General features: G+C 40.0%; 1 protein-coding gene across 8 annotated transcripts in view; it reads right to left on the reverse strand.

Moving 5' to 3' along the window:
- Positions 1–26,255, reverse strand: part of ZNF385D (zinc finger protein 385D) — a 609,937-nt gene that overhangs the window by 111,196 nt on the left and 472,486 nt on the right. For all 8 annotated transcript variants that reach the window (XM_039525575.1, XM_039525573.1, XM_039525576.1 and 5 more), the window contains one exon: positions 16,494–16,604. In XM_039525575.1, the coding sequence (XP_039381509.1) occupies positions 16,494–16,604 (111 nt within the window). The remainder of the gene's footprint in view (positions 1–16,493; positions 16,605–26,255) is intronic.

Here is a 26,255-nt window from a genome sequence, read left to right on the forward strand (position 1 = left end):
TTATAATTAGTTTAGTTCTTGAACTATCCTTGTATAAAAGGACTATAGTAATCTCCAGTAGTAGTCTCAAGTACTACCATTTACAATAGCGCTAACCCGATTTTTAGGACGCTAATGTAGATCTTATTAAAACCGGTTTCCTTGAGAAATGATTGCCGACTATGTCTTGTGTTGTGTGATTATTGTTTGCTGATGTAGATAAACTTCAGTAAGAAATAAAATGTGAACACTGACCTCATTTTCAGTGGGACCTAAAGCACTACTGGCTGATGTCTGAAAATAAAGATAACAACAACCACCAATGCAGCCACAGCTGGAAAACCAGTCTCAAAATGATTAATTCTCATTAGAAACGCAGGCTATAAGAGTCCTTGGAGCAAACTAGTATTCCCTTTTGGTGCTAATGTGGGCCACCCATCCTTGATAATTCTCATTCACTCTGTTATTGGACTGTAAGAGATAAGACCCTGATTCTTGTCCCTACCATCGTGGCCCAGGATCATTCTCAACATCAGCTAATTTTGATTTTGAGAATTGGGTTGCTGCTGCTGGCAACTCCATAGCTGTACAGGAGCGGTAAAATCTATACAAAGTACAGCTACCGGAAGCTCAAAAAACATGCCCTTCCTTCGGTCTAAAAAAAAGTAATAAACAAACTGCAAAAAACATTGCCTAAACTTACATCATGATCATCTGAGAAATCCTCCTTCTTACTCTCTTAGCTTCAACAAAACCCGTAACACTCCTGCACCCTGCTCACCACATTAGCCCTTCTTTAACCTTCTGTCAATGGAGAGAATATTCAAGGAAGACATCCACATCCTTTATGCATGAGAGAGATGGTCTCTGCACTAGCCCCTCAATAGGCTCACATGTAGGGGGACACTGGCTATGGTTTGTCATTGCAGGGCTACTGGATCTGTGGCCCAAAATATTGACAAGGGGGAATATGGAGGGACACTAACCACTATGGTACTCTAAAGGGTAAAACAACAGTCACAGGGGCATTGTGCTGCAGCCTAGAGTATCTTCCTACATTGTAGTGTGTTCAAATTTCACCCCACATGTAGCTCCACACACCTGGCACAATTACTCAGCTTTTGTGAGAGAGCCTGAATTTTACCCTTTCAGAATATGCAGGCACTGAAGAGATACAGTTTGTCATGTACATCTACATTTGGAAAAGATTTCCCAGAGGCTTAGATAATATACAGCAAAAACCCTGTCAATTTGAGTAACATTCAATATTCCACCAATAGTGATGGAGATAAAAATTTCAATATACTCCATGTTTTCCTATATCTCCAAACACTACTACTCACTTATTGCTGCTTCTCAACAGCTATTTACCATTAGAATTGACTTTCTTATAACCGTTTATCACCACATACAACTCTGATGTAAAAATCACATTACAGGATAAATTGACAAGCAATGAAAGGAATCTTGTGGTAGATTGTTTGACTAGAATTATTTTAGTCAGTAGACATCAAATACCTCTATTCAGCAGCAACAGAAAATGTTCTGTTATTTAAATTATAATAAAGAGTGATGGGTCTATGGAAGGGTAATACAGATTGATGGATCCTGTAAAATAATAATGCTGCAGTGCACTAATATTAATTATTAAACCATAAAAATAAACAGTTGTGTCACTCTGGGAGAAGAATTTCTGAACAAGTGATCAAATCCTGTACTAGGCAGGAGAGGTATTCGAGAAGAAATGAGCCTGTTTGAGTGATTATTCGATTTGTAATTTAGTGCTTTTATCATCAATTTTAAAAGAAACAAAATAACGCCTCTGAGTGAACACTTCATAGTTTTAAAACTACTGTATATATCATTGGGCCTATTAAACGATGACATTTGACTATGTTTTGTACCATTGTGTAGATTAAGGTTAGAGATAATAATGTTGAAGTGTCTGCATCTAATGAAAACATAACACCTTCTATTTGTTGGCATGACTCCGTGCAATAAAGCAATATATCACTGTCCTGAAATGCTAGCAAGAATAGGAAAATGAGCTTCTGCTAATTAAACCTTTTATATAAAAACATGACTGCTAATCAAATCTTCATTATTCCATACTCTCGTATTCTACTGTGTTTTTCATTTACACTTGGTCCTGAACCTTTTAGTGTCATGTTTATAGGCTTCTTTTAAATGGTTCTTTTTGATACTGTAGAAGATTAAACTTATGGTAATAATGAACAAGAAGTATCTCTACAATAAGAAGAATGTGAGTGGAAATAGTATGGCAACATTAATTTACATCTGGTTAGCCTAATAGCTAATTAAAAGTAATTTTTAAGTTGTTAGTGAAGTATAAAGTACATAATCAGGCCAAATTACATCATATTGATAATGACTGCTTAATACTCCTATTACAAGCAAGAAAATATTTGGCTTTAGAAACACAAAAGAAATTTGGCTTCAGAAACACAAAAGAAATTTATTTATTTACCTAAATGTGGCATGCAACAAAGATCACAGCAATATAAATCATATTTCCTTTCAAGAAATGAAAGATATATTTAATTTTTAAAGCTCTCATTACTATGAAGTTAGCTAACCAACCACTTAAAATAAACCAAACATTAAAGATAAATATTATCCCAGACAAACCAAATAAAATTCCTAGGGAACCTATTAAAAATTGACAGAGTGGCCCTTGCAAAAATTCTGGGCAAAGTTATACTAAATTACTTCCCAGCAAAGTCTCACGTAGTTATTTAATTTGTAATTCATGTAATTTTAATTATTGCAATATTTGTACAGTCAAGTGAAAAAAAGGTACAACATAAGATGTTATTTCAAAACTAAAATGTTGTTTTTTAATTATCTTGGCAAGGATCAACTGAATTTACAAGGATTATCTTCATAAAAGAAATGGTACAATCAAAGCTAGAACTGACAACTGCAAGGAGACCCAAATGTAAATGAAAGTACTTTTGACAAAAGCCTTGAAGGCAAGTGATTCTCCCATCAAGGGATGATTTTCACGAGTCTCCAGGTGTAATATTATGTGCACTGATGAGCTGATCAACAGAACAGAACTTCTACCCAGCTGTAATCAAGAGTGATTGATGGTTGGGACAAAAAAGTTGATTATCATGACAAGTCCACTGATGCAGAGAAAATAAGTTGTGCTGGGGAAAGCATAAAACCTGTTCAGAGTCTACCTTCTGAAACCTCCTTTATAAAGCATCTGAGGAAACATTTATGCTCATTCAGATAGATCTAATACAAATGAACCAAGAGTAAATTTAGTATGCATCCAGGGCCAACGTGGGGGTAGGGGGAAGCTGGCACAAATTACTGGGGCCCGGGGGTCCGGAAGGGGGCCCGGCTTCCTCGGCCCTGTTTAGCTGGTCCACCCTTGCTGGGGGGGGGCCCAAATTTTTTTTTCACCAGGGCTTGAACCCGCTCTCGGTGGCCCTGTATGCATCTGTACCTGCAGTTGTTCCACCACTGTACATTGAAACATATATGAACCCAATGAGGAATAAATCTTTACATTTCTAAATCATAATAATGCTCTTCATTAGTGTAGGTCAATTATATATGAATGCAACAGTATGTTTGTACCTGAGTTTGGTCTAGGTTTTCAATATATGTTCTGAAGACCAAGCTTTCAAAGGCTGTGGGAGAGTCACTTGAGACTGCCATATTGGATTCAGCCCTGATAAGGAGTGAGTCCCCTAGGGCCATTTTAAACCTTTAGAGACTTCATTTTCAATTCAGCTCAAAACTTACACATGAGCAGAGGCAACTCACCCTCATAGGCATTGTTCAAACATGCATTTTGTATTTGAATACAAAGCTTTTAAAACCTGGCTACTGTGTCCCATTCCTACAGAGAATCAAATTCCAGTTGGTGACTGGAATGCAGATAGGCACATGTGACTGCAATATCTCACAATTTGTCCTAAGAATGTAACAAACTTTTCAAGTGTTAAGAATGCAGGAGCTAAGGAAGGGTCAGTCCTACAGGTTCTTAGGTAGACTTTAATTTACTGAATATAGTAAAGCCTGTTAGTAATTGTCACCAAAGGGACTATTCTTCTGTTAGTTACATTAGGAGGCTGCACAGTGCACTGTGATTAATATTTCCAGAACTCTTACGGGAATGAGATTTTATTGGTCATCAAGAGAAGTGTCCAGAGTTAGCAGAAGAGCATTAGAACAGGTGTCACTGTGCTTAATATAGGGGTATAATCAACCAATGTCAACCATAGGACCAATTAGTATAGAGCATGTTCAAAAGGGAATTAGAACACAATTTGGGGGAAAAAATCACTGTGGGTTCCAACTGCTAACTGATTTTCAAGGAGACACTTCTACACCACATGAAACTCTTAAACATTCTCTGTTAAGATCTGTGTTCCTTCTCTGGGCCACAATATAATATATAACTCTCCTCTCTCACATCTTTCTGTCCTCAGTGAGCCCCCCGAAAAGGTGAAGTGTGGTTACCTGAGAACAGAAATGCATTACGAGGCAAAAAGCATGAGCATTGATTAATGGGGACTCAAGCAGATAACATTTTGTTATCAAAATGTGAAATGTGTGGACTGTACCCATGATTACTAGCCCAGTGCTTCAATTTCCCTGCTATTTGAATTTCTGTGTTTTTTACATAAATATATTGAGAAAAAGCTACAACAACAAATTAAATAAAGCAAAGTAAACATGGCACACTAAATAACAACAGCTAAATCCAAACATTATGCAATTCAACCCCCTTTTGTGGCAGCAGCTAGTATCTTAAGTGACACCTTAATTTCATCACTTTCGGGGGAGAAGAGAAGGCTTTAATATTAATTGTCTGGATATGTTTAAATGGTGTGGGGACAGTCTTCTCTCATCTCAGACCTTCTCCCTTTTAAATTAACTCCCCCAACTGCTCTCATCTTGGCCTTTCCCTCTTTCCTCTGTTGCTCCTAGCAATTTTAAGATAGTCTGAGCCCAGGCATGAGCTGAGAGTCTGGCCTATCAATAGTTTCTTCTTCAAAGGGCAAACGCTGAAGCCTCTGAGTTCCGTGCTAGAAGCAGAAACCTTTGAAAACAATTCATCTCCATACTCCACAGTTAGAAGAATGGTCATTAAAAAAAGACAGATCTTGTGTGTTTAAACTTTGCCAATTCTGCATAACTTGACTATTAAAAAGAGGAGGGCTCTGCACACTCAGAGATCTTGTGCAGCAAAACTGTGCCATTTTTTAAAGATCTCACACCTTTTGCAGAGCACAATTGCTACATCAAAGGAACAGCTCTTTGAAATGCACCAGAAGGACAGGCAGAATGTGGAGCAGGAGAAATCGTCCACAAAAGTTGACCCAATGCTCAATGTTGCCTGAAAAATCAATATAAGGGCAATTGCCCTTTACCTTCCTTGCTCCCCAGCAATTGTTAGATTCTGTCTATGATTCACATATGGCCAAATTTTGACCACAGCTCCAGCCTGACCAGGCTCTGTTCTCATACAGCTCTCTGATCAGGCAGGCTCACCTCTGAACCAGCCATGGTAGTATGGGCATTCAAATCCACTTCCTACCTAGAGGTAGAGTCTGACTCCATATGTGGCCACAGTTCACTAGAGAGTGATGTTTGGGGAGGCAGAGATAACTCTGTATGGTAGAGGGCTAATGGTGGTGATGTTTCCTTGGCTGAGTGACAATGACACAGTCAGATGAAATGCTAAGAGAAATTAGAGAGGCTATCAAAATTAAGAACCCAATAATAGTGGGGGTTTTCAATTATCCTCATATTGACTGGGAACACTTCACTTCAGGATGAAATGCAGAGATAAAATTTCTCAATACTTTAAATGACTGCTTCATGGAGCAGCTGGTACAGGAACCCACAAGGGGAGAGGCAACTCTAGATTTAATCCTGAGTGGAGCACAGGAGCTGGTCCAAGAGGTAATTATAGCAGGACCGCTTGGAAATAGTGACCATAATACAATAGCATTCAACATCCCTGTGGTGGGAAGAACATCTCAACAGCCCAACACTGTGGTATTTAATTTCAAAAGGGGGAACTATGCAAAAATGAGGGGGTTAGTTAAACAGAAGTTAAAAGGTACAGTGACTAAAGTGAAATCCCTTCAAGGTGCATGAGCGCTTTTTAAAGACACCATAATAGAGGCCTAACTTCAATGTACACCCCAAATTAAGAAACACTGTAAAAGAACTAAAAAAGAGCCACCCTGGCTTAACAACCATGTAAAAGAAGCAGTGAGAGATAAAAAGACTTCCTTTAAAAAGTGGAAGTCAAATCCTAGTGAGGCAAATAGAAAGGAGCATAAACACTGCCAAATTAAGTGCAAGAGTATAATAAGAAAAGCCAAAGAGGAGTTTGAAGAACGGCTAGCCAAAAACTCCAAAGGTAATAACAAAATGTTTTTTAAGTACATCAGAAGCAGGAAGCTTGCTAAACCAGGGGGGCCCATTGATGATCGAAATACAAAAGGAGCACTTAAAGATGATAAAGTCATTGAGGAGAAACTAAATGGATTCTTTGCTTCAGTCTTCATGGCTGAGGATGTTAGGGAGATTCCCAAACCTGAGCTGGCTTTTGTAGGTGACAAATCTGAGGAATTGTCACAGATTAAAATGTTACTAGAGGAGGTTTTGGAATTAATTGATAAACTCAACATTAACAAGTCACCGAGACCAGATGGCATTCACCCAAGAGTTCTGAAAGAACTCAAATGTGAAGTTGCGGAACTATTAACTAAGATTTGTAACCTGTCCTTTAAATCGGCTTCGGTACCCAATGACTGGAAGGTCTCTAGAGGTGATCCCGGCAATTACAGACTGGTAAGTCTAACGTCAGTACCAGGCAAATTAGTCGAAACAATAGTTAAGAACAAAATTCTCAGACACATAGAAAAACAAACTGTTGAGCAATAGTCAACATGGTTTCTGTAAAGGAAAATCGTGTCTTACTAATCTATTAGAGTTTTTTGAAGGGGTTAACAAACATGTGGACAAGGGGGATCCAGTGGACATAGTATACTTAGATTTCCAGAAAGCCTTTGACAAGGTCCATCACCAAAGGCTCTTACATAAATTAAGCTGTCATGGGATAAAAGGGAAGGTCCTTTCATGGACTGAGAACTGGTTAAAAGACAGGGAACAAAGGGTAGGAATTAATGGTAAATTCTCAGAATGGAGAGGGGTAATTAGTGGTGTTCCCCAAGGGTCAGTCCTAGGACCAATCCTATTCAATTTATTCATAAATGATCTGGAGAAAGGGGTAAACAGTGAGGTGGCAAACTTTGTAGATAATACTAAACTGCTCAAGATAGTTAAGACCAAAGCAGACTGTGAAGAACTTCAAAAAGATCTCACAAAACTAAGTGATTGGGCAACAAAATGGCAAATGAAATTTAATGTGGATAAATGTAAAGTAATGCACATTGGAAAAAATAACCCCAACTATACATACAATACGATGGGGGCTAATTTAGCTACACTGAGTCAGGAAAAAGATCTTGGCATCATCGTGGACAGTTCTCTGATGATGTCCATGCAGTGTGCAGAGGCAGTCAAAAAAGCAAACAGGATGTTAGGAATCATTAAAAAGGGGATAGAGAATAAGACTGAGAATATACTATTGCCCTTATATAAATCCATGGTACGCCCACATCTCGAATACTGTGTACAGATGTAGTGGTCTCCCCTCAAAAAAGATATACTGGCACTAGAAAAGGTTCAACCAAAAGGGCAACTAAAATGATTAGAGGTTCGGAGAGGGTCCCATATGAGGAAAGATTAAAGAGGCTAGGACTCTTCAGCTTGGAAAAGAGGAGACTAAGGGGGGATATGATAGACGTATATAAAATCATGAGTGATGTGGAGAAAGTGGATAAGGAAAAGTTATTTATTTATTCCCATAATACAAGAACGAGGGGTCACCAAATGAAATTAATAGGCAGCAGGTTTAAAACAAATAAAAGGAAGTTCTGCTTCACGCAGCGCACAGTCAACTTGTGGAACTCCTTACCTGAGGAGGTTGTGAAGGCTAGGACTATAACAGGGTTTAAAAGAGAACTGGATAAATTCATGGTGGTTAAGTCCATAAATGGCTATTAGCCAGGATGGGTAAGGAATGGTGTCCCTAGCCTCTGTTTGTCAGAGGTGGAGATGGATGGCAGAATTGAGATCAATTGATCATTGCCTGTTTGGTTCACTCCCTCTGGGGCACCTGGCATTGGCCACTGTTGGTAGACAGATACTGGGCTAGATGGACCTTAGGTCTGACCTGGTACGGCTGTTCTTATGTTCAGTGAGTAGACTAATAGCTTCTTTCCCCATCTCTCCCCATCTCAGCACTAGAGTGAGCTGTCAGCTGACATGCAATGCTACTAGCTTGAAAATCTCTCCCCAACCCTAGGGAAAAGGAAGGTCTGAGGATGGCAGTGCAGCTAAACCCCTCACAACATCCCTACCATCCCTCCCGACAAGCAGCCCAGGAACAGCAGTAGACTCCACACTCCCTGCAAGAGAAGAGAGGGGCATTGGGATCCAAGGAGAGCTGATGGAGGGAGTGAGAAGGTCATTTATATGAGCGTCCCGCCTTATAGGCCCTCTGCAACAGCTAGCCATAGAGCAACTGAGCATCTTTGTGCCCCATACTGTGCTGGACTTTATCAGGCAAAGGTAAGGAGCTTCCCATACCCCTCAGGATTTCATCCAGGGAATGCAGCTCAAATAGCACCATAAATACTCAAGAGCTGAAGAAGATAGAACATGAGGTGTGGTGAGGTCCTATGGTTTTCAAATATGTCAAAAAATGTATGTTACAAATATGCCTCTGCATGTATGTTACAAAAGTAAGTATATTATATATATTATATTAAATACCCTACTTTTAAATACACTAAATACACTTGTTGTATAACATGATTTTTACCCTGATCAGCAATCATTTAATTTCTGCTTTCTGGTAACCATTTTAGAAAGGCTCTGAGGCAATTCAGGAGGTGCGCATGTCAGCTGGATATTGCTTTCCTAGATTTCTGGCATGTTTAAATAATTTCGAAGCTATAATTCTAGATTTTAAAAAATGGTTGGCTCCTATATAACTACAAAGAACAAACTAATGGCAAGAAGAAAGAAATTAAGTAAAAAATGTTTCCTTTCAAAATATAGAATGCAGTTCAAAATAACCGTTCCAGTTTTACAGTATGGCAGGAGACTTGCACAGGTTCTGATTGAATTTTTTTGTCCCAAACTTTAAACTTTGTGACATAGGAAAGAGGAGGTAACACTTGTTAAAATGCCCTGCATATGCCTATAAAAACAGAAGCCATCTCCTACCCAAAACAAAATGTATTAGGTTGTTCTCAATTTTTTTTATTTATGTTATATAAGTGCAACGTATTCTAGGTTATTTTACTGGACTTTAATAATGCCAAAAATTTTATATCTCAAGTTTTTCTTCAGATACTCTTTAGGGTTGCTACAATGCACTGATATAGATGCTAGAGATTCCCTGGACATCTTTACATCTAGTCACTTTCTGTTACTGTTTATTACTTTTTTCCAGTCAATGCCTTAAACCAGCATCTCTGGAAAAAGGGTAGACATAAAAGCATATTTTCATTTTGAGTCACGTTCTGATCACTAATTAATAGAATGTGCAATTCTATATTTGAAATCTGAAATTGCTCCTGAATGTTGATCTCCACACTAAATGAAAGATGGTGCTTCACTGAACAGATGTAGAATAGGACAAAAATAATGTAGGACACCCATGTCTGAAGAAATTAAGTTAGGATAAATTGGGCTTAGTCTTATTGGAAAATACGCTCTAAGGTACACACAGATGTTTCATTCAATATTACATGTGTTTACATAGGGGCTACCCATTGTCCACCACCCGCAGATCATCTACACTCTTCCATGGTATTGTCTGATCACAATTGGCCATTATCCTAATTAGAGAGCAACCTTTACAAGTTCTTGCAACCACTGGAGTGCCACTGAGATGGTGGGCAGGCATAAGGATCTGGATTCCTCACTCCCCCCGCCCCCCAAGGATCAGGGTCTAACAGTGAATTCATAGAGCTAGGGTTTTGCTGATATGCTAATAAAGGAGAAAAGCAGAAGAAAAATGTGCCAGTTATCAAAGAAATGATGTCCTAAGAACAGTTACAGTTTTGCTCTGTGGATTGCAGTACATGGTATATGCCTGTATATAATCATGACTGAGTTTGAAAGGTATTTATTAGAATGACAATAGAGGCTGATGTTTTTTCTACTGAGAATGGATTCTAAATTTAATGGATACAATCTAAAAACAATCAGGATAGTAGGAGCAAGTAGGATATAACTAATTCATGGAAAGTGTGATAAACATGGAGGTATTTACCCCAGAAGATGACTGAAGCAAATAGTGTAAACGAATTCAAACACCACATAGATTTATAGATGAAGAGAAAGTGTATTGAAGGATAACAGGTGTGAAAGCAGGAAGGTGGAATTCAATAACTATGAGAGAATAGGGGTATTACCCAGATTGGCCTTTTTCTGTTCCTAAAGGCCTGCACAAAATGTGACCCATGCCATGTGACCCATCATGAGTAAGTAAATGCTCAACTAACTATTTATCCATGCAAATACAGCTGTATAGGTAAACAGTCAATATGCACAGATCCTGCCCATTGAGTGGGGTTTTGGAAATCTCTGCCCAAATGTCTAATATTTCAGCATGCAGTGTAAGTAGCCATATCGGTCCCAGGATATTAGAGAGACAAGGTGGATGGGGTAATATTTTTTATTGGACCAGTTCTGTTGGTCAGAGAGACAACCTTAATATTTTTTATTGGACCAACTTCTCTTGGTGAGCAGTTGGACCAATAAAAGATATTACCTCACCCACCTTGTCTCTCTAATATTTCAGTAGTTTTACATTTCAACATTTGCTAATAAAACATCCCCAGAATAAAATTTTATTTAGTATGTCTCTTACTAATCAGTATTATTCCAAAGGCTAGGAAGGAATAACAAGGAAGAAATAACAGGGAAGAAATAACACAGATAAAATATGATTCATCCTTATTCTGCATGCATCCTGAAGTGGTATTTGCTAGCACAGACTTCTGTGTCAATTTAGAATTCCGTTGACATCAACTGGTTTCCATATGGGCTCCAGGGTCTTGTTTGCAGGATTAGGGTGATATTAAAGGGAGGGGGGAAAACAAGGCAAAAGGATGATTGATACGGTCTCTCTGACAAATGTTCAGCTCAAGAGAACTTTGCTACTGTTGCTATTTATGTTAAACAATTATTTCTGGCAAGCACAGCAGGAAATACTTTTATATTTGATCATAAAGGCAATCTAGTGCTATGCACACACCAAATTTCCTGTCCAACCTTCCAACACAAGGCAAACTGGATGATCACTCAGAGATCTCCATTACCCAAGACTTGCATCCGAAGAAGTGGGTATTCACCCACGAAAGCTCATGCTGCAAAACGTCTGTTAGTCTATAAGGTGCCACAGGATTCTTTGTTGCTATTACCCAAGAGTGAAAGGAGAAGGAGTTTGTAATGTAACAATTGAACTAGTTAACAGGCCATCACTGCTGACTTGGTGACTTTGGCAAAATAAGATTGGTCCTACGCAAGACAGAACCCAAAATGGTGGAAAAAATTAGAAAAACTTGGCATAAGTATATTTTCAAGTAATCATTCCTTGCTGGACTTTTTTGAAGATAGTTCCCAAACCAGCAAGCACTTAAGCATGTGTGTCAGTAAGCACATAAGTAGTCTCACTAAAGTCAATTGGGGCTTGACCCTGTATGGTGCTTAGCACTATGATCACAATTCAGCAAGATGTTTAATCATGTTCTTAGTGTCACAGACTTCATGGGAGTAATCCCATGCTTAAAGTTAAGCAGGTATTCAATAGTTTTCTTGGATTGGCATCAGACTGCTCTGGCAGCTGGCAAAACTGAGCTCTTGGACCACTCATGTGCTTACAGTTCAGCATGTGCTTAAATATTTCGCTGGAACGGTACCATGTTGAGAATGCAGATATTGAATGGAGGTCTTTGTGGGACAAGAGGCTCATTGCTAAAAAAGATAAAGCAGAGCCCACCTTTGCCGTTTCAATGTTCTTTCTCATCTCACAAGTTATTTGCTCATTCCTCCCTTCTCTTGTATGAGGAGATTTATTTAAAAAAGAAATAGCGACCATACCACTGACATAAAGATTTATAGATGACTTCTTCAGAAAGAATATAAACAGTTTTAGACTATTGTACTGCTTTTTTTTATTTTTCCTTTAAACTTAATTTTGTGACCATGCAACCAGAAAAAAGCTCTTCTGGCTGAAAAAAAGCTGAAAGAAATCTATAGAAAAAGGGAGACAATTCTGTATCTTGAACAAAAATGAAAAAAATCCCAAAGAGCAGTTTTACTATAAACATTTCAATAATACTCTCATACAGTAAGTAAATGGAGTTTCTATTCATTACCGGCTGATAAATCCTATCTCTGGGATCTAAAAAATAAAGTTTCATCAGTAGAACTGCCAGTAAGGTCCGGTTCTTATGGCTTTAAATTACATTCAACAAAACACGGTAGAAATTAAGGGTAGGAATGTTCAGTAAGACACAAACATTTCTTCAAAAGAGAAGAAAAACTTGCAATACATGTAGATCTGCCATATTACAGTACCATTAATCACAACTTGTTACCTGATGCCTTCCTTTCTGAAAGTGACCTTTCCCCTAACCTGTGACATTTATATCTACACTGCCTCTGGAAGCAAGCCTCCCAGCTTGGGTCCGCAGACTTGTGCCAATGGGGTTCAATCTAGAGTGCTAAAAACAGCTGTGTTGATGTTGCTTTGATGTCGTGGCTTGGGCTGGAGCTCAGGTTCTCAACCCTGGGAGTAGTGCAGGGGGCTGTGGCGTGGCAGGAGGCGCTTGAGAGCCTGAGTTCCAGCCCAAGCCACAACATCAAAGCAACATTGACGCAGCTGTTTTTAGCCCACTCGCATGAGTCTGTGAACTTAGGATGGTACTCTCACTCCAGATGCAATTTAAACATAGTCTGCTGCACCTCTCGTACTCCAATTACTGAAAGGAGTTCAAACTTACCCATGGGGCTATGGAGCTTGTTTGTGCTCATTCCACCCACAAGCCAGATAAGTATTTGCAATATTATATTGAAATACTGAATACTTATTAGTGTTTTAAAGCATCTGTACAGCAATTTCTGTAATTCAACAGTCAAAAGAATATGAGAATGGCCTTACTGTGTCAGACCAATGGTCCATCTAGCCCAGTATCCTGTCTTCCCAGAGTGCTGGGTGCCAGATGCTTCAGAAGGAATGCACAGGATAGGACAATCATCAGCTGAGCCATCCCCTGTCAGTCCCAGCTTCTGGGATCCAAAAAAGAGCATCATAGGGATACCAGAGACCTGACTTTGGGTGGAGCAGAAGGAAGAGATATGATCCCAGAGAGGAAATCATTAGGTAACAAATTTTCCATTAAGGACCCTGACTCCTACCTCAGTCAGAGACACTTGAGATGCAATGAAAAATAGGGAAATATTAAGGAGAAGGGAAAGAAGTAGACAGATCTTCCCTTCCCTAAAATTAGTGGCATTATCTAATTTGGGATCACACATAAAGCTTCATCCTGATGAAGGATGCTGCTGTAGGGAACTGGAATTCAAGCCTGTAGCATTTTAAGGTGTTATGACATGACCAGGCACTGCTTTACAGATTTCTTTCCAAAAAGCTGCTGTCAAATGTACTGAATGAACTGATTCCTTCTGGGACTGGTTTATTTGCAGCTGCACATGCCTCTGAGAATGACCATTGTGTCATTCATTTTAATCTTTTGAATTATTCTTCCTAGCAGCAGAAGTTTAAAAGTTTATAAAAGCAGATTCAGACATCTGTGTGCCAGAGTTGGCTCCCAGTGACATATTGTTTGCTTCCCTGATGAAGAATATTTTTTATTTCAGATTTCAAATGGTTGTGAACAGTTTTATCTGAGGAAAGCCTACCTCCAATCAGCTGGAATATTTCTCGGTTCAGGGACCACTCTGAGTTGAATGTCTGCCAATGACTTTACCAGTTCAATTGTGTGTTCTGTGTCCCTTTTATGTGGGCCATCTGGATGCAGAGTAGGTGGCACTCTTCCCAGGAAAGGATGTGTATCATCACTACAGTGTTGAGACTTGAGGTTTTTGTTCCTGCTTGCAGATTTACGTATGCCACATCATGTTGTCTGACTGAAGCAGGACATCCTTCCTACTCAAATCCTGAAGGGCCAGAGTGGCTGCTGTGATCATTAGCGTTAACGATTCTCTGAAGCCTCACTGACTTTGCCAATGTTCCCTTGTGTTGCTATGCCCCAGGTGAGCTCCCAATTCTGAAAGTCTTGGTGTCCATAGTAGGATTCTGGAGTTTGATCCTACCTTCATCTGGGTATCCTGTTTTCACTCACTGAGAGGCCAGATAACTCTGAATGGTATCTTTACCCATCTTTGTATGCCTTGTTGGGAATAGTTCCAGTGATGTGAAAAAAAGCTCTTGTATGTGTGCAGGGAATAATCTCTATACATGAAAGCAGAAGATCCAGGACTGCAAGTAAAGATGAATGCATGACACTTGGTTGACTGTGGAGATCAGTGTCTAGATCTTGTCATCAGGAAGACACTAGGCTTATTTGAATTTATCCTACTCCCTAGGGGGGCAACAATTACAGAAAAGATTCCTGATCCCCTCTTAAAGTTTATGACAAATCTTCATTGCTGAAGCAATGAATGGTCCTCTGAATTACTTCTCATGAGGAGGTCCTTGAGAATAATGCTTTGATAAGTATGCTGTCTAAGAATAGGCCTGGATAAGCGCCAATATTTTTCAACCTATTATCTCTACCAATACTGTTGTGATCAGCTTGGGGTTGGACAGCAGATCAAAAGTTAACCTATTGTATTGGTAGTGGTTATTTTAGTAGGCAAACAAATGAAACTGTCAATGACAAGGCCTGTTTGGAATAGGCAGATAAGTTTCTGCCAAATCCACTCATGTGAGAAAGCCTCCAGGAGAGATGCAGTGCCTGTGGAAGAGAATATTCTAGGGCTTGCCAGCTAAGCCTCTGTCCCTTGTCAGGCACTTCCCAATTCTTTCTACTTGCATCTTCAAAGGAGAAAAGAAAGGGTTTGGATTGGAGATGTTTACACTTGACTTGAATCTGCTCATCCTCGTCCCTCTGCCTGGAGCTCAATAGAGTCTACCACCTCCTTACTTTTAAATACGTCTGTGTACAGAACCTTGTCTGTTCTCTCTGGATCAGGGTTATGATCTGGGGAGAAGAGTTCTGCTTCTTTGGGAGGGGAACTGGAGCTAATAGTAGATACTGAGGATCTGGAACACTTCGGAACTTTTTGGTGGCATTTGGTAGTTTATTCCCATTGGGCCACCTTTCTTATCTTATTGGTGGATCTTTTTGGTCCTAGGCTGGGTGTGAGGGTCTTGAGACCCTGTGCTATTAAGTGGCTAACATGTAAATGGAGCGGAAGCACAGGGGCACTCCTAGAGAAAGAGCCCAGATCTTCCTCTTGGGAAGAAGAAGAGTCTGAAAGGATGGCAGATCCCTTGCCCAATTATTATCCACTTATGAATGTGGAATGGGAACCTAGAACTTTTTTTCTTTTGAAGGTGGATTGAACTAGGGGAAAGTGTTATTTTGGAATATTTTGATTTATCCCTGAAAAATAGGTAAGAATGGGTCCAATCGGTCATGTCCCATGTTCTGAAGATGACTAATCTGCCCTTGTGGAGGTGAATGGAGAGAAGGCTTGGATGGAATGTGAGGATGTGGATGTCCAACAAGCACCTTCCCCTTACAGAATGAGAATTTTCAGGCTGGGAGCAGTCCCTTCACCTCACATCATTTGGTTGTGGATGAGGTGGAGGACAAATAATGAAAATAATCTTTGTTTTTAAAAGCTAGGATTGCAGTGGATAAGACAGCAGCACCAGACTGCCACAACTGTTTACACTACTGGAGGTACAGATTTTGGAGCATGAGCAGAAGAGGTACAGCTAAGCCATATGGACCATGTTGAAGTGCTTCTGGTATTTTAAGGAAAAATAGTGTAGCCAAATTATCTAGTGCTAGTAGAGGCATTAGGATCTAGAAACTATATTGCACCCATTCAAGATGGTGGATCAGTCCTGCCTTCACTTATACCCTGTACAGCACCACTGAAATTAGTCAACTTGCAGGAATGGAACTGAGGGGAGAATCTCACCCACCATGTATAAAGTACCAAGTAATTGCTTCTGTGTACAGTATCCTACATCCTCATCTACTATGGATCCACAGTCTAAAACCCTTATGTTTCATTTAAGCTCAAATAATTAATACACACAGAAAAGACTCTCTTTGCACATCCAGCATAGACTAATGCATATTTTTTAGACTAATACAAAATAGTCAACTTACATCAGAATTAAATCTCAGCTGGCAAATGTTGCATGATATGATTTGCTTTCTTCGATGAGGAAGAGGAACCCCAAATGTATGATTTATTACAGCTTTCTGAATTGGGTCCATCTGTAATGAGAGAAAGAGAAAAATAAAAGCTTTTCTGTTCCATTGGAAGGCTGCCTATGCCATTATGGTATTAAAGAGAATCTGTCCAGTGCCAATCCGTAGCAAACATTATTCATTTGGTGACAGTACATTTCTCCCTTTCTTTTTCTATTATTATTGCTGCTTTTTACTGAGAATAAAAAGGGGGAAAGAAAAAATGTAATTAGTAACCTTGAAAAGCATTTTTGGCTACTATTCATCCCTATCTCACTTCAGTGAAGAAAGCTGAATCAGTTAACACTGAATATGTTTACCTATCAACATGCTAATTTCTATTTTAATAGTTGGAGATATACCAATCTCCTAGAATGGACCTTGAAAGGTCACTGAGTCCAGCCCCCTGCCTTCACTAGCAGGACCAATTTTTGCCCCAGATCCCTAAGTAGCCCCCTTAAGGATTGAGCTCACAACCCTGGGTTTAGCAGGCCAATGCTCAAACCACTGAGCTATCCCCCTCCCCACTTTAAGAAAACAGCAGAATAAAAATAATACAATTATAAAAAAAATAAGAACCTGGGGAAAAGAAAAAAAGAAAGGGAGTATGAAGTGAAATGTGGAAAAGGATGTATAAACAACTCTATACAGTGTGGTACTTAGCTGGCTTTGCATCATGGCAGGATTCCCAAATATTATGAAAATCTTCAACATTGTCCCAGTTTCCAGAAATGAGTCTTTTATATGAGGCAATTTCTGTCAGAGTCAGGGTAAATTCCAAATCATCCTTCAAGTGTCTGAAGATTATTTTTCTGCCATTTAAATAAACCTTTTTTCAACCATTTTATCCTTCCTTTAGAGAACACTTCTCTAGGTCAAATCCTGCTCCCCAGCCCAAAGTCTGAGTAAATGGGCTTTACACAAAGAATTTCAATAGGGGTCAGAAGGGAATGGTATCCTACCTGCCCCCTCCAGGCTCTGGAGTGTGGTGTAGCATTTAATACATGGCTGGATGAACAGCTGCCATACTTACATTCCTCCCATGCCAGTTGATTCTTATAATCATGACCCCACTAGCTGTACTCTAGCTTCTCCCCTTCCAACTGTCTCTCCAAAACCCCTCACAATCCTCCTTACACACTCACCATGGAAGCATGGGGTCTAATGCAGTCATCCTATCGGGGAACCTCTCTGGTCACTGCTGCTCTTTGAGCCCTCCCAAAGGAGGAATCACCACTGTGGAGGGTGCTTTGCAAGAAAGGCAAAATAGGCTTTATTACCTTTCTTGGACAATCTTCATGAGGCCAGAGTGGGATAATGTGTACCCTGTAACCCACACACCTCCTGGGTGTGTTCCTCTGTCCCATCTAGAGGCACCGAGACCACTGAGAGATTAATGAGTCTGCTCTACAGCCTTAGCTAAGGGCCATATGGCTTTTAGCTCATGCAGTAGAGACTCACGCATTTAGCTCCAGCGGTCCCAGGTTCGATCCCACTCACTAATGACCAGGTCTATCGGTGTTACAGGTTCATACCCACCCATTGTGGGCTGGATTTCTAATTAGGCACAGTAGGTACATGCCTAGGGGCATGTAACAGTTAAAAGTGGGTTAAAAGTTTCATTTTTTATGGAAAACACAAAGATCTGTTGTAGGTGGGGTGGGGGACTGAAGATGCTATGCCTAGGGGCACATAAGGTGTAAATCCGGTCTGCTGCCTACAGTCCGTCTTCTCCCTCAATATGTAAACAAATCCACTCTCTGCATAATCCAGGAAAAGGGCAGAGGCTGCTAATGTAAAGGAAGGTGAGTGCTTCTTTCCCATGCAAGTGGTGAGAACTTTGAGCAAAGGAATCTCTCTGCATGCTGATCTGGGGAACATAGTTGGATCATGGTTTTGGTGCCATGGTTAGATCCAATAGGTAGCCTGTTTTATGGTTCTATTTCAGCAATGGCCAAACTTTCATGAAAATCATCATTCCGGGGGAAAGGATGCAGAAAACCTTGAAAGATTGGCTGGTCCTGTAAGAAATCTATCATTTAAATTGCAGCAAGGGAGATTTAGGTTAGACATTACCTAACTGTAAGGGTAGTAGAAAGAACGGCAACAAATTACCTAGGGAGGTTGTGGAATCTCCATCATTGGAGGTTTTTAAGAACAAGTTAGACAAACACCTATCAGTGATGGTCTAGAGAATATTCAAGCCTGCCTCAGTGCAGGAGACAGGACTAGATGACCTACTGAACTCCCTTCCAGCTGTACATTTCCTCTGATTCTATGATTTAGGCCTAAAATCTCACAAAAACTGTTCATGAGATCTCATCACCAATGCTGAAATAAACATCCACAAACCTCCATGTTAAAGTTGTCATGACTCTTCCTTTTTTGACAATAACCATTTGATAACTATATTTTTAAAAATTTTTAAATAACTGTATAATAATTCATGAGCCCACTCATTTAAGCAACAGGTAAGCTTTATCTTTGAGGCATACTGTCACATGAGGGCTGTACAAAGTCATCATCTGAGTCATCCAACCCCTAACTATGATGCATCCAATACTCAGCTCATGTAATTTTTATATTTATCTTAAAAAATGAATTTTGTTCTGAACTAATACCCCTATGGTTCATTTACTTCTCATAAGGCAACATATGAGGTATTTGATAAATGCAGGATTGGTGCTTTGTCTGTGGATAATTAATGATTCAGGGGAATTGTAATAGTAGGGAGATGGAGCTTTTCATTTCTTCTAGTATGAATCTGGACCAGCTCAGCACTGAAGCATTGTATTACGTGATGGCTGTTCAATAGTTGATGTTAAATGGGTTGTGATCTTAGGCCAGTCCCTGGTGGAAAAGTGTTCAGATCATAAAAACACTACCACAAGGTGGTAAAGCTCCATGACAGGATGTATAAACCCCACACTGGCCAAGTGACAGTTAATGAACTGCTCTGGACTCAAGCAACCCTACCTTTCCACAACTGCCAGGCATGTCAGGGGTGGGGGCGGAAGATGTAAAGGGAGAAGCCCAGCTCAGCTGGCAGCAGACTTTGAGGAATGGAGAGCAGATTTTCAGCCCTAAGCTCCTACAGAGGGCCTGGCTGAAGGCAAGAACTGTTCAGATCACTGCCTGTTGAGGTCCGCTTTGACAAAATGCAGGCCCCTCCAGCAACAAACTATTACTTTAGAATTATTACTAGAGACACTCGCCTGAGGGCACTGAACTGAGTCATGGCCTACTGGAGGTCTCTGAAAGAAGAGAATCCTTCCATGGAAAGGTAGACTCCCATGGACTCAGTTGGAGGGCTGAGTATCCCACAACCAGACCCATGCTGATGGCAGCCTGGAGATCAAAGGCTGGGTGAGTTCAGAAACCCATCATGTGCCCTGGAGGATCAACCTTTTGACAGTTCTGCAAACAGCTTGTGGGGAAACTATCAGCTTGTTAGATTTTGCTGAACAAAACACAAATGTCACATGTGTTTGTACCATGCCCAGCACAATGGAGCTCTGATCCCAACTGAGGTCTCTGTTTTCCACTGTAATACAAATAACGTACAACAACAAGGATTAGTTTGATTATATCAAGGACTGTAATGACAACATGCTGTAGCACAATGTGATGATGTCACACTTTCATCTAATGTATGTGCTGCAATCTTTTCACGCTGTAACATCATGTTTGAAAAGTCCATGCTCCAGAATGTAGTATAGAACACAGAGCAGGAGAGGGGCAGCTCTATGGGGAAAGCAAATAGCCTGGCAATTCAGGGGTCCATTCCTGGGTGGTACAGAATGGAAAAAGAAGACTGATCTGCTTGTGCCACCTGACTTCTATCACTAGAGCACAGGGTCTGCTTTGGCTGATTTTACCACATTTCAATGGTGTTGAGGCTTTGGGAACTGTGGCGTAGATATGTCTATACAAGCTGGGAATCACGCCTCCCAGCTCAAATGCAGACATACCCTTAGCCCCAAGCTAGAAATGGGAACCTCTTCACACACACCCTATCACCTCAGGTCATATTACAAGAACAGAACAGATACACTCTTTTCTCTCTTCCAATATACCTTTTCCCCGAAAGGCTGAGATTTTTTTAACCCAGTGCCTTAGTACTCAAATTATACAAAGAAGAAAAATCTGCACTACTTGAATACTTCCTGAGAATTAGAAACATATTTCCTTCCAGCTGGTCCCCACCTCTAAAAGATAGACCTTTATGTCTCTTATCCCATCACATCCCTGACTCTGCCAATGAAATCAGCCTTGAGTGCCTGTCTGTTCTCCCACAAATATCTCCATGCTTTCTTTCATGCTGCCTCTTATGTGTGGATTGCCCTTCCTGACCTAATATTTAATTCAGATCCCTCCTCAAGACTCAACTTCTGTTGAGACACCTTCAGGAAACCAACTAGCTAACAATGGCTAAACAGCATTTGGGGTATAACTTACCTATTAAAAAAACAAAAAAACTTTGATGATTTATGTGATCACTCCATTCCATGTCTAGCCTATTTTTTTAATGTTCTGATTAAAATTAAATTGTGATCTCTCCTCAGTAATGATTATTTCTACCTATTTGTTTATTCCATTCCTAGCGTAATACAGTCTGACCCTCATTGGTGGCTCTGGGTTTTACTTCAATAAAAGTCACAATTCCCTGAAATCTCTTGTCTTTTTGAGTTCCATAACTTCTATCCTTTAATCAGTAACATTTTAAATAAAGTTGGACCTGGAAAACCAAAATAAACATTAATATCAATTTTTGTAACACATAATCCACAGGTGCATTAGAGAAATTAGTTTCATCTGCCAAGAGGAACAGATCACAATCAGTGGTTTAGCAAGCATAGCTCATCTGATTCTTCTACTAATGCTCAAACTGCAATGAGACTCTCAGATTCTCAAGTGGATTAGATGGTTTGTCTGCAGCTTTACATGCCTCATATATGGCCACAAGTTCTGTGACATCAGCTGGGAATTACTGATCTTCCAGTTAATTTCTCTGATATGAAATGTTCTGTAGTGATGGACCTTGATATGTTCTCTCTACTGTCCTTTCCCTCAGTTTCTTCTCTCTCTCTTGTTCCTCCTCCTTTGTCATTCTCTTTCCTCCTTCCCCCCCTCCCCCACCTTCTCCCACATACACACTGGCCCTCTGACTCTCTACATAGCTGAGTGATGATACCAGCACTTGGTTCAGCTGCTATAGTACTTGTGCTCGTCTCACAGATGATGGCCTAGACTCTCAGCATTAACACATCAGGCTGTAAACTAGCCACAGAAGCACTACATTTTTCACATGAAATCAGAGAGTCAACCATCCAGGAAACAAGCACTTAAAGTACAATACAAAAGCTGCTTCAATGGCTACTAGACTAGAACAACTAATTTCTCAAGGATTTGGGTTTATCCACCTCTGTAGTAAGGATGCTGACTCTAAAGGGGCTTGGATTTCTGATGGAACTAATGTCCTCCCATTAGGTTTAACAAGTTTGCAGCACATAACTTTTGTAAGCAGTGGGTTTTTGGTTGGGTGGCTGTTTGGTTTTTTTTGGGGGGGAGGGTGTGTGGAAAGAGGATCAAATATTCTCCACAGATTTACTCTTCTTTTCCTGCTGATAAAGAAATACATGTCTGTGTATTTCCCTTCCTTTTTGTATAGATTTGTACTTCTCCTACTCACTACAGAACATGGCCCTATTGTGAACCTTATGATTTGTTCTTGTAGTGCTATAAGCAAAGCTCTCTGGATAACCTCCAAGGTGATTAAAGAAAGCTGGTTCAAATGCAGGAATCCTTTCTCTGCCAAATGCTCTTTGACACAGCAAGTCAGAATTACTTTTCCCAATATGACTCCATAAACCCGACTCCTAATAAAGTCAGGGCAGACAACCGTAAGTGAGAGTGAGAATGACGGAGTGATATTTGGCATTATTATTTTTTCCTAGAGATCTCATTTGGGAATCGCTGCCAATGCACAGATTTAAAAAAAAAAAAAACACATTCAAAAGCATCACAGAAGCATTCAAAAGTTTGTTGTAGGAAGGCAGAGAGAAGCAAATACATTTTTGAGTGCTACTTGATGGGAACTGGGGAACTGGAAGGCAGAAGCTTGGGGGGCCTGTCGGGATCACGCAGATGGATGGAGATAGTCAACTCTCAGAGGGATCTAGGAGGAGGGGTTACAGGCAAGTTTGAGGGGAGCCATAGCCTCTCAATGTTTAGAGAAGCAGAAGAGAATTTAGATGCTTAATGGAACTCTTTTCAGGTTCACTGATTGCTACTAATTATACATGCAAACTGTATCCCACGTTTTAAATATCATTTATGTGCTAACTATATGCTTTTATTTGAAAGAGGTACTATCAAGATAACAATTATTTTATAAAATCTGTTTTATTCTTCTACTAGTGCTATGTTATTATAGTTTGTTAATTTAAAAAAATCTCCTTTATTTTTTCTATTTAGGATGCGGGGTTGGAGGTGTGAGGTAGGGAGAGACTGCAATTCACATAGGAACAGATCGTGCTTCTGCTTTTGAGGTTATGCTGGAGGGTACGATATTGTAAGATGCCCCCTTACTCTCCCTTGAGCCGGCTTTCTGGATTGTGGGTTGCAGTATGGGGAGGAAAGTAGCCTCCATATGTAGAATATGTCCCAACCCCCACATTACTGGCTGGGATGGAGGATGGGTGGAGCTTTGTCTCTCCTCCTTCACACATACGAACATGCTATCAGAGGTATGCTGGCATGCTGGAGTGGGGAAAGTACTCTGTACTAGATCTTGATCCGGTACCAGTTATTTCCCCCTAGAAGCATGAAGGAACCTGGAAGGCTGACTGTGACTTTCAAAGTCACAATGTGACATCTGGTCTTCTCCTGGGACAGTGTATTGTTCAGGGCTGGTGGCAAAGCCATGATGGAACTCTTAGGTCTGGCTAATAGGCGGGAAAATTTCATGTTCCAATCTTGGTCACTTTTCCTTTTTGATACCCAAGCACTAGTACAATGGCTTTTTGTTTGTGCTTTTAATTATTCAGATAAAAGCTTGTGGGTTTTTTCATTGTTTTTAAATTACAAAATATTTCTATTCTTTGGTCAAATACTATATTCCTTCTTCAAGACTAAGTCATGTTAACTTACATTGGTAGCTTTGGTAACTGCCTGAGTTAATGTTCAATATAAATGGCAGACGTTGGCCCCTTATTTAGTTTTGTTAACCCAAACTCTTCCTTTCCCATTCATTTATTGTTAAACAAAGTCCACATTTTGAATCTAACCACTTGACAATGTCCCTCTCAATGTTTTTAAGCAACTATTCTAGAGCTACCATAGCTGTTGTCTCTACAGGGCCTCTCTAGCCAACTCTCTGTGTCGGGTCTTGTTAATGACAGGGATGAAATCTGGGGTGAGGAGTTTCTACATAGCAACTGTTGATACAAAATTGAATAGTCATAAGGATCATTTCTGTAAAATAGTTATTAATTGCTCTTCCTTTTGTTGATGATCCTTCTTACTGAAGCCATTAACTAACAAATCTGCCAGGCATATCTATTTAATCACAAACACAGAAATAATGTCCTAATTATCTGGCGACTCATGAGAGCTGTGTGGGGAAAAAAAAGTTTACGCCTACAAAGAATTTTGTTCCTTTTCAATTTTCACTGTTTCAAATGGGAGGCAGAAAAAAGTAGGGTTGTGTGTGTGTGTGTTTTGTTTTTCCACTCTGTTTCAAGAGTTTAGCCATAAACAGAAAATAACTTTCTCCACTATCCATGCCATGCAAACCAATGCAGATGAGACACACGGACACAAGAGAGGTAAGGCTTGTGACAGACTGATCAGCTGTTGCCAGAGCAATGCAGGTTGCCTCAAAAAACTCTCTTGTTTATGGGAAAATAAAGTTGCAGCCACTTGGCCAAAATTACAGATGTCCATCGCCATTCCCACTGCCATTTCCATCACTGTCCCCAGTCCCATTTACAACAACATATGTTCAATTTTCCAGGCATCGGTGGCTCTGTATAATAGGATTGGGTGAAAAGCATTTTGTTGAATGGCAAGACTATTTGCTAAATTCAGCCAGCAAAATGCAATTAAATTTCAACAGGTTAATATTGGTTTCTGGATAGTCATCTGTTTGGCTCCCTTACTGCTGCTGACATTAAAGATCTGACATCTATACCTCTCCTTCCTATAGAAAAGTGAAAGAAATACATATCTTCCCCAGTCCCATCACATGATTCCTTCTCAATAGCCTCAAGAGGAGGGGCTCAATACCCTGTCCCAGAAATCCAGATGAAAGAAGATCCCATCAGCAGCACCCTGGAGTTAAAAGAAAGGCACAGAAAGGGGATAAGTAGGTGGATATTCATATTCAGGGATTTCCCAAATGCTAAGGCTCATGAATATTAATAGCAAACAAATCTAAATATCAACCTAGTGATGCCTATTGTATTGGTACCCCTTTTTGACCCAAGCAGCTAGTCAAAGTTCACGGTATTATCAATGGGAGCAGAAATTGACCATGGAGTCTGGTGTTTCCTATAATGGAATCTTGTTTATTACAAGGCAAGTACAAAGTCCTGATTCTCCAAATACAGGAGGGACCAAATCAAAGCAGCAGTTTCTTAGCTTACAGGCCCAAGCTTGGTTCAGCCATCACCCTTGACCAAGACGTCTCTACTGCTGTTTGGCTTTCTTGCTCTGGCCCTAAGTTTCTCTCATTCTGTGTGTTCTGCCTTCCTACACCTACCTCCATCCTTATTCAAATGGTACTCAGAAAAACCCCTCTGCCCACTCAGTCTGAAACTCCTGTGTGGGTTCACAACCTCTTTTGTCTTAGCTGGGGGGCTTGTGATTAATATATCCCGCCAGTTGTGTTAATGGACGAGTGTGTTCACACCCAATGTAAAAAGGGCTTATGATCGATGCTGTCACCAGTGCCTCTCCGTGTAATAGTATGTTATAATGTGACTCACTTTTGCCTGCCTTACAGTACTGTCCACTCTCATGATTTTATCACCAGTATCACAATAGTTGGTGACCTTATAGCTTCAGTTCCTGGAGCCATGCCGGTATGTGCAAATCTCAGCTTTCATTTAAAACAGGGTTCTAGATCTCACAGTGGCAGAGAAAGGTTTGACAAAGTTATTTGTAAAGGCTGGGCACCTAAAGAGCAATAAAAAGAACCAACCGTTATTTCTTAAATATCATGATTCTTAAGTCAGTGGGCCTGACACCCAAGTTTTGAGTGCTTGAATTTGGCAATATTGTATGCATTGCACTATAAAATAAGAATAAACAGATCTAGCTCAGAAGATGAAGATAATCTACATACTCAAAGACTGTTAAAAATAATTATATTTACTTGAAATAAGGCCCCAAACCACCAGATAAAAGTTAAGTAAAAGTATACTTTATCTCAAAGCCAAATAAATTAGCTGCAAAGCTAAGTGTTTTCTAAAACTGGCTACTGCAAAACAGAACCTGCCCATTGTCCTCCATTACTGCTATCTCAGTCCCAGTCTTAGCAGCACACCTGAAAATAATTGCTACCACCCTTCTCCAACTGCTGTATTTTTTTCCCTTCTGCAACAGAGTGAGTACTCTCTCTCACTTGAGTTTACATATGTTATGTTTCAGATAATTCCTTCCCATTATTCGTGA

The sequence above is a fragment of the Mauremys reevesii genome, linkage group 2 (genome assembly GCF_016161935.1).
Source record: "Mauremys reevesii isolate NIE-2019 linkage group 2, ASM1616193v1, whole genome shotgun sequence".
In the NCBI taxonomy this organism is placed as follows: domain Eukaryota; kingdom Metazoa; phylum Chordata; order Testudines; family Geoemydidae; genus Mauremys; species Mauremys reevesii.